Here is a 17,197-nt window from a genome sequence, read left to right as displayed (position 1 = left end):
TACTTTAGATTAAAGAAATTACAAGATTTATAATTTGTTTTATTTTTTCAAAGATTTAAAATTTAACACTAGAAGTGTATTTTCACTAAAATTCTGCAATTTGCTACGAGGTTAAATAAAGTTAATAAATAAAAAGATATATAACATTCTTTAAAAGTCGTCATTTTTTAATTCAAAAGGAGGATGGAAACAAAAGAAACGGACAACTTTATTATTATCATAATACATACAAAAATAACTTTACAGGTTTTAAAATCCTGTAAAACTTTCTCTTCATAAAATAGATTTATTACGAAATCCTTATTTTACTTTAACATTACTGAATTAAAAAATAAAGAATTCCTTTCAAATTATGACGAAGAAAGAAAAGAACTAATTGCAGCGACATCTATTATTTTTTGATACATTTAATTTTTAACCTCTAATAAATTACACGTGTCATAAAGATTTATGGATCATGTTTCAAGAGTAATTTTAGTGAAATAGTTCATTAGTTCTCGTACAGATGTCGCGCACAACGAAGAAGGTTTGGCCTTTTTCAACAAGAACGTCTTTGACTCCAGTGATGAAAAAAGAACTTGGTAGTTTGTGTTTTAACTACCTACATTTAACACGACATTGCCGTCAAAGGCAGCCTGTAAGTTTACCCATACGATATTCAAAGTGTTGATTAATTTATTAAATAGTAGTATTATTACTAATAGAATTTAATCGATTTTGTTTAATTTATGTGATTATGAGCAAGAACATTTTGAAGAATGAATCTCAAATCAAGTTTTAGTGGCGAACGTAAGAAATACGATTATCTTTCGTGGCGACGTAGAAAAAGAAATGTAGTTGAACGGGAATATTTTTTAAACTTTATTGCAAACAATAATGTACAAATGACGAGCGCAGTGGTAGTGCCCCTCAGATCTTTGCAATTTAAAGCCTTGAGTGGCACTGTAACCGTTATGGACAGGCGTGTAGTTTACTACCAGGCACACGACTTGTGCGTCCCGTTACTTGATATGATATTAAAAAAAAATACTATGTAACTCGCAGGTTATTCGCTCATCAGATGGTGGTACAATTTAACAGATTGTAGCTGGACCGCGTCGATTGCAGCATTTGTTTACAGATAATTCTGTTACGCGGCATTATGTAATGTAATCGTGCGCCGGCGTTGCTGGCTGCTCTACATTTTTTATATCGGAACTATGTGACTGCATTGCTCTGATTCTGACACTGACAGACCATGTCTTTTTGGTAAAATACACAGGCTCCCAAATTATAACTAAGATCTCTTGATCTCATATATATTATATTACACTATCCTATAATTTTCCAATCAACCGGGTCTGATTTGTTGTACAGCAAGTATTAAATGACGACCACGATCTTCATATATAGCAAAGGTTACCAAAGTGCTCCCAGTGGGCGCTTAGCTCTAGGGGTGGTAGGGCGGCGTCGTGGTGAATGTTCACTGATCCCACGGCGCCGACTCAACCGGCGGGAGGGAAACCCGGGGGGGCTTTAGTGGGGTAGTCCCTCCAGTTTGGAGGGAGAGTCCCCACATAACTCCTGCGTCTCCCTGGGCTCAGGGATATCCATAAAGATTTCCCCATTTAGATTTTCAAAAAAAAAAAAAAAAAAAGGGGTGGTAGGGTTTCGGAAGCAATTCGGGTGCCACCGCATTTGAAGAAAAACCTGAATTATTTATATAAAATATACTACAATACATAGTAACAAAAAAATAAGCATGTATTCTTTTTCCGTAATTTTTTGTATAAAAAATACCTGGTTGCATTTGGACATATTCCCATTTGAATACCAAAACTGATCTACCGCGAATTTTAAATTGCAACTGATCCCCTCTATACTGTGCAACTCCCAACGGATCCCCTCAGTGTATTTGTAAGGTAAGTAAAATCAAGAGAAAAATAAGTTTTGAAATCTAAGTTAATACAGTTATATAAGTTAGTGCTGTTAATGTTGTTCATTTCTAATAAACTAAATGATATGCAGCACAACCCTAAAATACATTTTTTTGTTGACTGTACCACAGTACCTACCAAAAATAAACTTGTGCGTACCACGGTATCAGGTGGAAATAAAATATTAATATTTATTCTTGATCCCCTGAATTGGGGATACGATGGGAATAAGCCATTTTTTGTAGTGATGGGCGTTGAAATTTTTTTATCTTGCCTAAGTGGGCGGTAAGTCAAAAAATTTGGGAACCTATGATGTATAGTAACATATTGAGTTCTCAGGTCTTCGCGAAAGTTATACAAGGGAAATCAAACTATTTCTTTCTACATTTAAATCGCGGATATTTGTTTTTAACTAACCAACGTTTCAGGCCTTTTACAGGTCACAAGGTCACGGTTGACTGAGAAGTCATCAAACAGTGCAAAGCACCCTATTATATATTATATATTATAATTCTTTTTTTTTCCAAATTACGTTCCAATTTACGCTTCACACGCTTTACAAATGATTTTATTTTAAAAATATGAATTTTTACTGAATTAAATTTATTATTAATTAATGAGTAATAGAATTAAAATAAATTGAAACATTAGTATAATAATAACATAATAATAGTAATTAGCGTCTTTTATATTTATTTTACTTATATTTTTACATAATTTATATTTGTATTCATTTTACTATTTTAATTGTGTTGTTTTCACTGAAGTTCTTGAGTTTCTGAAATGTTTTTACCATATCAGGTTTTGGCAAAATGTTCTATGAATCTCTGAATGATATTCCATAGTAGCTGCGTCACAGAGCTTAAAAAGGTTTTACCCTTACAATATGGAAAAATATAAAGAAAGTTATTTCATTGTCATGTTGTTTGTCAATAAAATAATAGTGCGTCAATAGTGATTTTCAAAATTACGAATCCGTCCGTCATGGTCAGTGTTTTCGATGCTTGTTTAGTGCAGTGAATAAATCTTTACTTTGTTTCCAGTACTTTCTGACTACTAATTATTTATCACATTGAAAATATGAAACAGTGCTTGTTTCTCTTTTATAATTTCCCAAATGCATGTCTAATCATCAAACATTTTTGATGTGGTCTGGTTTGTGAGATAAGTAAGAAGAAGAAGAAGTAAGATAAGAAGAGAAGAAGAAGAAACGTTTTGAACTCTATTAGTTTTGAAGTACATTAAACTTGCCTTTGTTTATCAGATTTACATGTTTTAACAATAATTGCGCTAAATTCAATACTTATTATATATTTCCTGTAGATGTGCAAATTATGCTCACGTTTCTTTTCACTTATACATTTTTTGTATGCAAGTATGGATAAAATGCTTAATGTTTTCAAATAAATAAAACAGACTTATCAAGATTCTTAATTTTTACTGTAAATCCATATAAGTCTCCTCAGCCACTCTCATAATTTGTACGGGGTGCTCGGTTTTTGACAATGTTATGAACTTTAGTGGCTGTTAAAATGTTGTAATAGTGGCGCGCAGGACACTTGTTAAATTATTTCAGGTACTGTGGCTAATTGGTGTTTGTTACATTTTACACTGATTTTGATGTTCATTTGGTCTATAGGTTCATACGCGTCTGTTGTATCATAGTCATCTCATTCTGTCTCATCGTCGCTTGGACTACTTGGAAATAGCACCGGCCCATTTTTTTTTGGCCCAATTTTTTTTCCTTCTTATCTTCAGTCTTTTATGCTGGTGGTTCAGACTTAGGTTCCAACGATTTAAATTTTAACACCTTTCCCGGTTGTTTAGAATCCTCTGCCGATGGTTCAGGATTAGGATCTTCTTATGCTTTCTTTTCATCTTGCACCTCTTTTGGCGGTGGTTCATGTTTGTCATTTGATTTTGATTTCTAATTTGTAGATTCACACATATCGTTTAGATCATCATCTATTGATTCTGTATCGTCGTCGCGGGGGGGAGGCGGAAATAACACAGGACCTAAATTTTTAGGAGACATTCTTGAGGCATCGCTAATCTCTTTTGCTGGTGCTTCAGCCTCAGGTTTCTCTTTTGGTGCTTTAAGGTAAGGCTTCTCTCCTTCACTGCATTTATCGACATCAGGTTCTGTGACAGGTATTACTTTTTCCACTTGCTTTTTATCATATACTCCTTTATCTTTATCAATTACCACTTTTGATGGCACATTAGCATCGTCATATGAAAAATCGACACAAGTTTGAACATCTGTTTCTACAGACCCATTTTCATCTACTGTTACCATAACGACAGGATTAACATGATAGCTGACTGAGCTGGGATTTGGAAATACTGTTTCACCACTAGCAATTCCATAATTAATTGTAGGTTGTGCTGGCCATGTAAAATATACGAATATATTTGTCCTTGTAGGTAAACTATATAAAGGCCATGTAATTTTAGTATAGTCTTGTTGTTGCGGTTTATAGGGTCCATTGAATACTGGATTTATACACTTCGGACTATGATTTGGTTGACAACTAGGTTTCAGTGGACTTTTAGCAAATGGTGGAATATATCTGGATTCATAACAAGTTTCTTGTGGGCAAACTGCTCTTGATTCGTATTGTTCATACTGTAAAACAAAATCATTTGTGTTGGTTTACTTAAAGTAAGTTTACTAATTCTAATCACTTATATGGTTCGTGGAAAGTGTGTAACATAAATGGTGAATTCAATTACAAATTTTAACTATAAAGCACTCGTTTGAATTAATAAATTGTACTCCGAATGATAATTAAGTTGACCCAAACCCAATTCAAAAATGTTTAAAAAAATAGCTTCACATCTTAGAGGAAAATTTCCACAAATTTAAAGAAAGTAATTACTAACCTGCCAAGAACACAAATAATATACTATAAAACAAACACGACCCCACGACATCCTTGGTAAAAATAATCGAACAATGAATTTATTAAATCCTTTTATAGTTAATGATACTACAATATTTTATCAATTGAATTTTTATTGAATTATACCATGAACTTCTTATCACAATACGGCGTTGAAGCACGTATGTGTAAGCCATTTTCGTCAGGAATCACAAGTGTTGGAATGAAATCCACACAGGTGTTTTTTTTTATATGACAATTTGTTCATCAATATTCAAACAATTTATGATGTTTTATTTCGTTTTATTTATGATTTGGATTTTGCAATCGTTAATATTATCATTAAGCTAAGTAAATTCCACAAATATAATATATCACTATTCCAAAAAAACATTGTCATCGATGTTTTACATTTTTAAGGAATTAAAGAAATCGTATAACTTAAATATCAGGATTTTGATCTAAATCTTAGTTTTACTTTCTAGTAGTTAAGCTTTTCTTGTCTTTTTTACCTTACCTGTATATTATCTTAATTAAATACAACTACCTAAGTATTTAATTTTTTTTAAGGTGAAGAAAACTAAGGACTAGAAATAGATTTTCTTTAGTTCAAGTTACTGTGATAATAATAATAATATAACAAGGTAATTTTCAGATTAGTTTTCAGTACATAATTTTGGTGGCAATTTTTATTGTTTAAATATTCTAGAATATTTCTCATGAAGCTTTATTTAGTACTCGAGTGTAGTAACCTAAACTATTATTTAATATTTCACGATGATATACTCCAATACTTAAATAATAAAAATTTAACAGAAATTGGGTAGTGAAAACTAATCTGAAAATTACCCAACACCAATGAACACCCAGACCAGAACCAATTCAGGAAAGTTAATTTTCCTAATTATATTAAAAAAACGGGTCGAACCCATCATCATAAGATCAAGTTTACCATAATTATTATATATTATTATTGTAGTGTCAATTAACAAATTTCTAGACGATGGGACAAGTGGATTTTTTAATAAATATTTATTTTCCGAAATTCACACTCCAGGAATCTTTAAACAAGTGGTCATCAAATGTAGGTAAAAATCATACCAATCCCAATGCCAACCAGTCTTAAAAATACTGTTTTCAGATCAGTCCATCTGGCTACGATCTACAGTGAATGTTATAAAAACACATCACGCACACGCACGAACGCCAACAGACACGCACGCTCACACGCACACGCACACACACAAACAATCTTACAATATAACTCCTTTTTGCGTTGGGGGTTAAAAAAACAGTTATATCATAGTCTTTCAGTGGTCTACCAGTGACAACTGTTATTTGTTTGATGTATTTTATTCCTAACCACTCTCGAAATCGATTATTGATTTATATATCATGATTCATGATTTAATAGTGAAACTAATTTAGTAGTTTGCACATAGATGTCGTACAAAATGAAAAAGGTATTTCCATAAATAATAAAAACATGCGTTAATAACGTAAAATCTAGTTTGTATTATTTCCTAAATACAAACTAGATTTTACGAAAGTAGTTACACAACAATATAACAATATCATCGTTGAGCGCGAGGTTAGACATAATATTATTAACTAAATCTATAATGAGACTCATAATAGTTTTCTGCAAAAAATGGTTGTTAAAATTGAGCTCGTTTATTGTTTGGTAGTTGAATCCGTCAAATCTTCAAACTTCTGCGTACTTGGATGACAAAAATCCGTGGTAGTAACCCGTTTAGCTCATGGAGGTAGTCTCGATCTCTGATGTATCAAATAAAAAAAAAAATATTGTAAATGTTATTTACAAAGAGCAACCCCTAGAGTTTCTTGCTCATTCTTCTCAGGGGAATCTGCCTTACGAATGAGCCATAGAGTTGATCATTGTGACGATTTCAAGTGTAATAATGCTTACCTATGAAATAAAGATTATTTTGAATTTGAATTTGAATTACTGACGACATCTATGATGAAGTTTGTAATTATTTAAAAGTATTTTGGGGGATAAAGCTTGGTTGCTTAATTTTTTTGTGAAATCACGAAGACCTTGAAAATTATGTTGGTTTCGGTAAGTCAAAATTCAGTAATTTAATTTCTTCTCTAAAAGCTTTCAAACTTTATAAGCACTAAAGACGAGCTCAAACGCAAGCAAATCGATATTCCGCTCATGAAGCTCATTCCGTTCATTCCAATCATACCATACATTTAGTGGCATTAGAGCTCCTTGTGGAAGAGTTCGTCCAGAGAAGTGCTGTAACCATACCCATTTCTGCCGATAAGCAGTAATTTCAGCATTACTGTGTTCCGGTTTACTAGTGGCTATCGGAATGGCGACGCCAATTTTCGTAGCGAGTAGACGAGTGTAACTTGTGTGTGCGAGACAATGGATTTGGAAAGTGATGAAGAACTATTTGTCGTGGTGGCTTGTTTGTTGGCAGTAGAAGAAAGAAGAGAAAAAAACACGATATCTGAATACATGACATATTTAAGAAGAGATCGCAACGCGACGGCGCGCGCTCGGTGCTCATCCACTGATATGCAATCCTTATGACGTCGTCGGCCCGCATCGGAAAGGTTTCGTTACTGACAGCTCGGTGCGTGCGGTCCGTACGTTGCGTATCTGAGGACGCCTACCTTAAATTGGAGCGTCAAAATTTTTTTTCTATATTACCATGTACGGTACGTAGTTGCAACAGTATTTAAAAAAACTGGTTAGCACTAACTACCACCACATCACAATCATCTGTGAACTGCTAGAAATAGATTTCTTCTTAAAGAGGATTTGCCATTATCGTCAAGATTGTCAGGTGGGTGTTAGCTATCGCAATAAATATGCACGTGACGACGGTACCTACCTGTCTACCTTTTATAATTTTCTACAATCTTTCTTTTCAATCACTCATACAGTGTTGGATCTATTCATAACAAAAGACAAAGCGGCTTATAGCAAACATACATCGAGGCCAACAAGATTGAAATATACGAAAGCCAACTTCTATTGACCTGTGTAAATATATGCAATTATTTGTCACTTTAAGGTTTTAGTAGGTACTTCACAATTATCATAAGCAATTTGCGTGTTCTTTACTTTCGTTTGGGTCTTACAATTACACAGCCAAATGCTTTAGTGCAAATTGACACGTGCAGCATATTTCTATTGCGAATTATTGTTGACACTATTCCGAAGGTAGTTATTTGTTTACTTGCATCTTTTGTCAGCGGCCTCGTGATATTTTATAGAATCGTAGCTTCGTTACCTTCCCTTAAAGGAATTGCGGTGCACAGATACACCTACTGAGGTTTTTGTTTAGTTTTAGTTTTAATAGATATTGTAAATATTTAACAGCAGTAGAGCTCCTTGAGAAAGAGTTCGTCCAGGGAAGTACTGCCTTACCTATTTCTGCCGCCAAGCGGTAATGTGAGCATTACTGTGTTCCGGTTTAGGAGGGTAAGGGGTGCTAGTGAAATTACAGGCACATAGGATTTTTCAACTTATGTCTCAGGGTGATGGGCGCAGTGGCATTGCCCATAAGATCTTTGCGATTTAAAGCTTTGAGTGGCACTGCAACTGTTACGGATAGGCGTGACCACGAAAGAAAAAAAACAACGGAAGCCGCTTAAGCCTCGCACTATTGACAGAACCGATGCCGCCAAAACTCACACATTCTTAATTTGAAACACTACAAAATCTTGATATTGATTGGTCGTAGTTTCAAATTTAAAAAGAAATAGCAAATTCTTGATTGTTAATATAATTTAAACTTTACCCTGTTGGCATATCGTTGAAACTTCAATAACATCAATACAAGTTACGACGTTTTGATATTATATTGAAATTTTAATCAATATGCTGCCATCTAGCGGTTTATTGCTGAACCACCACGAATTGGGGTTATTAATTTAGTCTAAACAAGAAGCGACCTTATTGTAGGGGTACAAGCTTTCCGGGCGGCGTCGTGGTGAATGTTCACTGATCCCACGGCGCCGACTCAACCGGCGAGAGGGAAACCCGGGGGGGTTTTAGTGGGGTAGGCCTTCCAGTGTGGAGGGAAAGTCCCCACATAACTCCTGAGTCTCCCTGAGCTCAGGGGTATCCATAAAGATTTCCCCCCCGTCAAAAAAAAAAAAAAGGGTACAAGCTTTGCTTTCGTTTTTTGTAACAAAAAAATTATTTCGATAAACAGAAAATTGAAAATTTATTAAAATAACACTTTCCGATGATATGAAATACCACCACAGGTAATATTTTTGGTGCGTTTATCATTTCTCCACTACAAAACACCACAATAAAGCATTTTTCTACGATTTTAGAGAATTTGCACGAAATAATGCCATAACCGTACCATACAAAGCAAAAATGGCGAACAGAGCTCAGATAAGTATTTCGAGACCTATAGTTGGCACGCGTCAGACGCTAACTAACCACTTCTACTGTATTTATCGTTCTGTGGGCGTGACACTCGCCTGAGAGGAGACCCGTACCTTGCAGTGGGACGTATAAGTGGGTAGATGATGATATAATTATATCAAGTTCTTAGGTTTTCGCAATTGTTACACATAGGAAATGAAACTATTGACAGTCTACCGTGACCATGGGACCTGTAAAGGGCCCGAAACGTCGGTTTGTTGGAAAAAACAAATATACGCGATTTAAATCCGGAAAAATAGTTTTATTTCCTATAATTATATCAGTTAGCTTTTGATATTGAAAAGGTACTTGGACAGGTAGAGATGATACGTGTGAGCCGACAAGTTAGTAAGAGCCTTTCAAGGTGAAGTTAGCACGAGCAAATTGAGGATGTCCTCAAGAAACGCCAGGCCAAGAGTTTCCTTTAATCAATAAGCGTGTATGAAAGCATTGAAGCGTCTTGATGTTGCGAAATATGTGTGTCAGGATCGTGGCAAGTCGAAGGCTGTAGTCACTGCCTACCCTGATGGGAAAATGGTGTGAATAAAAGAAATGAATTCTGATAATTACGGATAGGCATCTTAAAAATACAAGCTTTGTGGCGACTTGTGTGAAAATCATCAATCAATTAATTTTTAAAAGATATAACCCTTATTTAATGTAATTTTCGCTTGCGTAATAATATTTTTTATAACTTAATTTAATAGTGTCGTTTGTCATAATATTCACATTTTATACTAACACTTATAAAAAGCACTTTTTATATAACAATCAGATAATTTTTACGAGCTAGTGAACTGTATCTGTAATGTGCCCCTCCTTTAGTATTTCAGGTTACTACTTATACCAAAAACCATAATCGTATTTGTTTGCGTTTCCGAACATGTTTTAGATAAAATTTATGTCAGTTTAATAACTATTTAGTTATGTACACTGAGCGACCGCGTGCGTCTATTTACATGACATACAATATATTGTATCATGCTCCACCCTGAACAACATATAATATAAAATAATTTATTTCTTATTATTCATGTCTACATGTTTTATTTTTATTGCATATCATTATGTTTTTACTAGTTTTGTGAAAATATTCTACTAGTTTGTTATTATTATTGATACAAAAAACGAACAACACAAAAAATATCCTTCGATGTAACTGGACGCGCACCAGCGTCTTTTGCCTCAACGTGGCTACCAGTCGGATCGAAAGAATTTTTCTTTGTGTTTGTTCGATCTTCGTATCCATAATAATAACGAATAAGAGTATAGTTCGCAAAATATAAGGGAAATGCCATACGGGCGTTGCTTCGGCGTTGTGTTATCGCATCTCCATTTTATTACACATAAGGGATCTCTCTTATGTGGCGCTGCGACGTCGCAATTGCGTTGTACTACATATAAATCAGAAAGATATGCCACACAGTGCATTGAAACAGCGCGCGTCGATGGAACAGCTCTCGCTGTCATGGTGAAATGCGCTCTATTTATTTAGCTATAACGTTTTAACTTAAATAAGCATCCCGGGTACGCAGGCGAGATTGGCTTGAATGTGGCCTACGCGGCGGCCGCGAGGCAACCGCGCGGTTTTGTTGTTCAGAGGAATTTAAATGTTGTTGCCTAGTAAATACAATTCAGATTGGCCATTAATGTACATGAAGGCGTGGTAACTATCTTTCGCCTCGGCGACTTAAGGTTAATGATTGTTATCAATCTTTATATCTTTTTTATATAAAACCGACCTCAAAAGTTCGTGGAATTACATCTATTTGCCAAGTTTTATTTTATTGAAATCGGTTACTGGAAACGACGCGAAACCAGATTCATTCCCTACTTTGCCACAGGAAATATTTCAACTCTAAAGGTAGAATATTTCCTTCAAATTTAAATGAGATCAATATTGAGGTACCCTCTTTCCAACAAAAAAGAATCTTCAAAATCGGTTCACAAATTATCTGAAATTATCGTGTCACATACGCACAAAAAAATACAGTCGAATTATACCTCCTCTTTTTTGAAGTCGGTTAATAAAATACGATTAATGAACGTAGGTCATGCTCCCGCGTCAGACGGAAATATTTAACTGATTGCAGCCTGCTCGCGTCGGTTGCAGCATTTGTTTGCAGATAATTCTGTTACGTTCCATTATGTAATGTAATCGTGCGCCGGCGTTGCCGGTTGCTCTACATTTTTTGTCTTGGGTCTATGTGACTGCATTGCTCTGCTTCTGATACAAACCGACCATGCCTTTTCGGTCTAATTTACAGCCTCGTAAATATTGTTCAATCAATCTAACATACAAAACTCTTGAGGTAGTTGAAACTACAATATCGTATAGGTTTTCGACCGGCCCCATTTTTATGAGCTTAAATATCCATGCGGTATCAAAGTATAAATGATAATCATAGAAAAAATCATACTCAATTCAATCATACATACATAATTAGTTATAATATTAGTAGTAGAGCTCCTTGTGAACGAGTGCGTCCAGGGAAGGACAGCCACCTTACCTACTTCTGCCGCCAAGCAATAATGTCAGCATAAGTGTATTCCGGATTTGAAGGGTAAGGGTGCTGGTGAAATTACAGGCACATAGGACTTGTCAACTTATGTCTCAGAGTAACGGTCGCAGTGGTAGTGCCCCTCAGATCTTTGCTATTTAAAGCTCTGAGTAGCACTGCAACTGTTATGGACAGGCGTGTCGCTTACTACCAGGCGCAAGACGTGTTCGTCCTACCAAAAAAAATTTGGATTTTCATTTCATAAAGATTCCTATTTTTATTCATAAAATGCAACTCTAAAACTCGTTGGATGGTCTCTTTGTCATCATAATCGTGTCCATTTTTTATAGACCAAAAAACAAGCGAAAATTTTTAGGCACTACGTAGGGCAAATACAATGGATGAGGCATGGATGAGGTAACTTCCGAGTCAAACTGCCTCAGTGGCCGAATGGTTACCTTGTTGGACTATCACGTAGAGCTTCCGGGTTCGATTCCCGGTCTGGGAGAAATAATTTGTAGTTGTCAATGTATGTCTCCATGGCACCCGCGATACAGAGTTTCCCTAGGCTTTGAGTGTGTGCATTAAAAAACTGTAATAGATTTTGACCCATATGTAGACGATTCTTCGTTTCGATTGATCGTCACGGCAATTGTGTCGATCTGTCGATAATCCCCTAGCGTACAAGTTAATCGTTAACGACATAACCATACACTAACGGTTCGTCTCTTCGATCTGTCTGAAACGACGAATCGTGAAGACGAATCGAGCACTTGAGATGTGTGTGGTTCGCGTTTTTCATGAATTATAAACTTAAAACTTTTCCGCCTATTTTTAACATGCGTGTTAAAATATTATTTGTAAAACGACCATAGACAATAAAAAAATACTTTTTCGGTTTATAGTTGCCTAGTGGCAAAAACCGCACGGACTTTTTGTTTAGACCATTATTTGATCAAATTTCAATTAGATTTTGGTCTCCATACATCTCCAGATATGAATTGAATGTAGTTTACAATGATTCTGTCCAAAATCCAACCACTGTTTTGTGTATATTATGAGATCAATGCAAGAAGCATGATTAAATGAATACCAAAATCAAAAAGGATTTAACATTAAGTGTCTAATGGCGTTAGAATGAATAGTCATCATCTTCTTCTTCCTCTTCAAGTGCCTCTCCATTATTAACGCGTGTACACACTCATAGCCTCGCACTAGGGAAACCCTTTGTCGCGGGTGCCATGGACACACAATGGACAACGACAAATTACAACCAAACTCACGAGAGAGATAAATGTAGGCCATACAAATATTTCTCCCGGCCCGGGAATCGAACCCAGGACTACTACGTGGCAGTCCGGCATGGTAACCGTTCGGCCACGGAGGCAGTTAAAATTGAAGGTCGGCAGTCAGTTTTCTATATCTTTCTTTGTCCAGAGCTAGCCTGAACAGTTGTTCCATAGTCTTGATGCCATCCACTCCCTGATGTTACGAAACCATGACATTTTGCTAGGTATCGTCTATTGTCCATCATTATGATGTTCAATAGATGATACCTCTCATGTCGCAGTACATGACCCAAATTGCCTACCTTCCACTGCTTGACAGTCCGTACCAACTCCACCTTCTTCGCTATAATACGTATTCTATGTTTTTTATAATAGTTTATTGTATAAGTTGCGTGCACCATATTGTCGATTATCAAACGTTGTAAATAGTCCACATTTTATGGCCATTAAGATTTTTAACTGGCTACCTAGTGACCTAAGAATATTGCCACTAAATGCATTTTGACGTGAAATAATGCTGCTTAATTGGTTGCTACACTACTACTACTACTCCGTAAAAAATAATAAAAATAATAATAATAAATAAATAATAATAAACAATAAATAATAAATAAATAAAATAATATCTGGAACGCAAAGGTAATTCGTAGTTCAAACAAACCGATTGACATCTCTACGAATGACATTAATCTAATCTGTAATTTATAAAACGATTAATGTAACATTATTATAATAGTACTACGGCCTTCATAAAAAAGCTCAAAGTCGCTCAACGAGTCATGGAGTGAGCAATGCTCTACGTGATCGAATCAGAAATGAGGAGATCCGTAGAAGAACGAAAGTCACCGACATAGCTCAAAGGGTTAGCAAAGTGGCAGTGGGCAGGGCACATATCACGCAGAAGTGACGGCCGTCGGGGCAGAAAGGTTCTCGAATGGAGACCACGAACCGGAAGGCGTTAGAAGAACGGCCCCCTACTAGATGGACGGATGACCTGGTAAGGGCGTCGGTAACCGATGGATGCACGCCGCATCCGATCGACTAGTCTGGAAATCATTAGGCGAGGCCTATGTTCAGCAGTGGACGTCTTCCGGCTGATATGATAATGGTGAATTATAATAGTAAAACCTAATGATAATTTAATATTCATATCTTAGACATAGTATAACTTAAATATGTTACGATAATAATAGAGTTTAAATGTAATACTCTGAATCAATGTATTCAACAATTTGTGGTACTTTACATGAAAGTATTGGTCCGCACTTATTGCTAGATTTTTGGTGACACTTATTACTTGTATTGGTTCGGAATCCGAGAAATGATAGGTGTCCAAGCGATATTCGTACTTTCTCGGATTTTAATCGGACTCAGTGCACAAGCGATATCTGACTGAACATCAAATTGTTACAACAAAAAATCACACAAATACATACATTTCATTGAAATTTTGTGGTGTGGTTCTTTTATTGGAGCCTTTACGTCTTCATTACGGTCTCTGTCTTTTTGACATTACAGACCATGGATTTGGTGAAAATGTTAAACTATCACTTCTCTTATTTTTATTATTATGTCCCATACATTGGCATTCAGCATTGACTTAAGTCAATGATATTCAGTCATAAAATTTTCTTGACGTAGCGTATAACTAATCTTGAATTAAATTAATAGTTGTAATCCAAAAATATTTTATCTTCACGTGCTTGTAATTATTAGCTAAGAGTCCGCTCTTAAAGAAATGTCACGAGTAATAAAACAAAACAATCTCGAAACATATCTTGGAAAGGCAGCAAATCCTGCATTGGCAACCATCACCGAGCGCAGCTTGGCAGCACCTCTCCCTCCCTACAAATAATAGAATTTTCGGCGCCAGTCGGCATTCTCTATCCAACGTTCGTTCGATTCATTCCTAATTAAAAAAGTCCCAATTCTAATTTTGTTTTTACAAATTCATTTTTGATAAACTGCACAAAGAGCAGTTTATTTCAAATTTAACGGTAAAGTTCGGAATTAAAAAATGAAAGTGCTATTTGTTTTCGCGGTGTTTGTTACAAGTTCATATGGGAGAGTAACACGTAAGTTTAACTATACTTAATTTTAGTAGATAATAACTATGTAGTCTCCAACCAACTGAAGAAATTGAATGAAAGCTTTTCTGATTCACTGCTAGAGGCCAAAATCAAGAATAAGAGGCAGAGGGTTGGAATACATAAAGCGAGTCTGTACGGAATGTTAAAAATATGATGAAAACAACATGGAGAGAAAAAACTCTACTAGTGACTGAAAACATTGTTTCGAAATTTATTCGAACTTATTAAATTTGGCACATTTTTGGGTTAGACTAATCTCTAATTACCTCATAAGTCAGTACACCTCATATTTGTATGTCTTCAATTAATTACGCCAGTGTTATGTATTACTTAAAGGTTATTCAATTATTCGGTAACCGAAATTTTAACTTTGCAAGACCTTGAAGATTTAAGAGTAATATTGATTAATAATACGAGGAATATATCGATGAAGGTGAAACTTGTTGACTTGAAGGCCCTTGTACTTATTTCACTGATGTTATTTATAAAATTTTAATATTGAAAGTTGTTTAACCTCGTGTACACAAATTTTTATCTGGGTATGTATAGAAAAGTTATCACAGAAATCACAACCCTTGAACGGTAGTAGCCCAGAGAAAGAACGGTTGCTTCTCGGCTGAGAAGTCGATGGTTCGAATACCTGTGTGTACATTTTTTTACCTATGACTTTAATGCCTAAGTAACGTATATTCGTGAAAGTTTAGTAGTACCTAATACCTCTCGTGAAGGAAAACATTGAATCCACGGTTAACAGGTCTTTCTCTTAAAGAGACCCGTGCCCAACACTGGGAGGTAAAATGAGTTGTCGAAAATGACAATTTTGTATGTAACGCGTAGAAAACTACGTGGTAGATAAACGTGTATGAACAGACGACATGGCTCTAGGTTCCACACAAATTTGATTCAAAGTATTCCTTACCATTGAATTTTATTTGAGAGCAATCCCTAGAGTTTCTTGCTCGTTCTTCATAGTAATAACGCACACATGAGTGTGTGCGTGATAGTGAATGAGCAGTAGCTTAAAAGCGATGTTTTCAAGTGTAAATTTATTTTACCTATGGAATACTTTGACTTTACATCCAAACTCACGACAAAAAATAAGTGTAGGCCCGGGAATCGAACCCTGCACCTCTGCGTGGCAATCCAGCATGGTAACCATTCAACCGCGTAGGAAGCTTAAATTCTGAATAACTTATAATCAACCGATTCTCAATTCGTATTTTGTCGGCGTCTGTGGCCTATCGGCTCTTTGGTGGCTGAGGAAGTCCCGAGTTCGATTCCCGATGGGACCAATTTGGAAAATAAACCTTTGAATTGGCTCTGAGTATTCAGGATAGTACCCGGGAGTGAATTTCGTCGCTCTGGTAGTCATAGCACAGTTAAGTACCTATGCTTGTCACTCTGAGACATAAGTTCACAAGTCCCATGCGCCTGTAATTTGACCAGCACCCTTACCCTACAAAACCGGAACGCAGTAATGCTCACATTACTGCTTGGCAGCAGAAATAGATAAGGTGGAGCTCTATTGATACTAAAACTTTCCATATTTGTTACTTTGAACCAGCCTGTCACCTACAATGCCAAAATATTAGCTTGCCTCCCTATTAGGAATTCGGTACTAAATTGGTATGGATAACTTATCGAACATTTAACATAACAACTCTAATATGCATTGGACCTGGCTGCTTGTCCATCTAGTCCAAGGTTCCGCTCGAGAACCTTATCTGTTTAAACCTAGAATATATTAACTATATATAAACAGTTTAGAACATAGGTTTTGGGTAAGCGGCGGTTAGATTACTAGACTCGACCCTTGTTAGCATTGACTTAGATTTACTTTGTAAATTACCTGATTGTAGAAATTATTGTGCCAGCATTACTGTGTTCCGGTTTTAAAAGGTAAGGGTGCTGGTGAAATTACAGGCACATGGGACTTGTCAACTTATGTCTCAGGGTAACGGGCGCAGTGGTAGTGCCCCTCAGACCTTTGCTAGTTAAAACTCTGAGTGGCACTGCAACTGTTATGGACAGGCGTGTCGCGTACCGTCAGGCGCACGACTTGTTCGTCCCATCACTTAATATTATTAAAACAA

At 35.8% G+C, this 17,197-nt stretch overlaps 2 protein-coding genes across 2 annotated transcripts in view; one reads left to right on the top strand and one right to left on the bottom strand.

The window, feature by feature from the left end:
• Nucleotides 1–3,437: 3,437 nt before the first annotated feature.
• On the bottom strand, nt 3,438–4,859 carry LOC113233109. The gene is made up of 2 exons (XM_026468097.1): nt 4,803–4,859; nt 3,438–4,545 (listed from the first exon to the last, which is right to left on the bottom strand). Exons 1-2 carry the CDS (start codon nt 4,851–4,853, stop codon nt 3,844–3,846), a joined length of 753 nt encoding a protein of 250 aa, XP_026323882.1. The 5' UTR covers nt 4,854–4,859; the 3' UTR covers nt 3,438–3,843.
• A 10,047-nt stretch (nt 4,860–14,906) lies between these two features.
• The window catches only part of LOC113232820, a 12,654-nt gene continuing 10,363 nt past the window's right edge, over nt 14,907–17,197 (top strand). The window contains exon 1 of the mRNA XM_026467645.1: nt 14,907–15,089. Coding sequence (XP_026323430.1) covers nt 15,032–15,089 — 58 coding nt within the window. The 5' untranslated portion in view covers nt 14,907–15,031. The remainder of the gene's footprint in view (nt 15,090–17,197) is intronic.

This window comes from Hyposmocoma kahamanoa, unplaced genomic scaffold (genome assembly GCF_003589595.1).
Source record: "Hyposmocoma kahamanoa isolate Upper Pololo Valley unplaced genomic scaffold, ASM358959v1 78, whole genome shotgun sequence".
NCBI classification, from domain to species: domain Eukaryota; kingdom Metazoa; phylum Arthropoda; class Insecta; order Lepidoptera; family Cosmopterigidae; genus Hyposmocoma; species Hyposmocoma kahamanoa.
The sequence above is the reverse complement of the archived record's forward strand: the minus strand, read 5'-3'. Positions and strand labels throughout refer to the sequence as shown.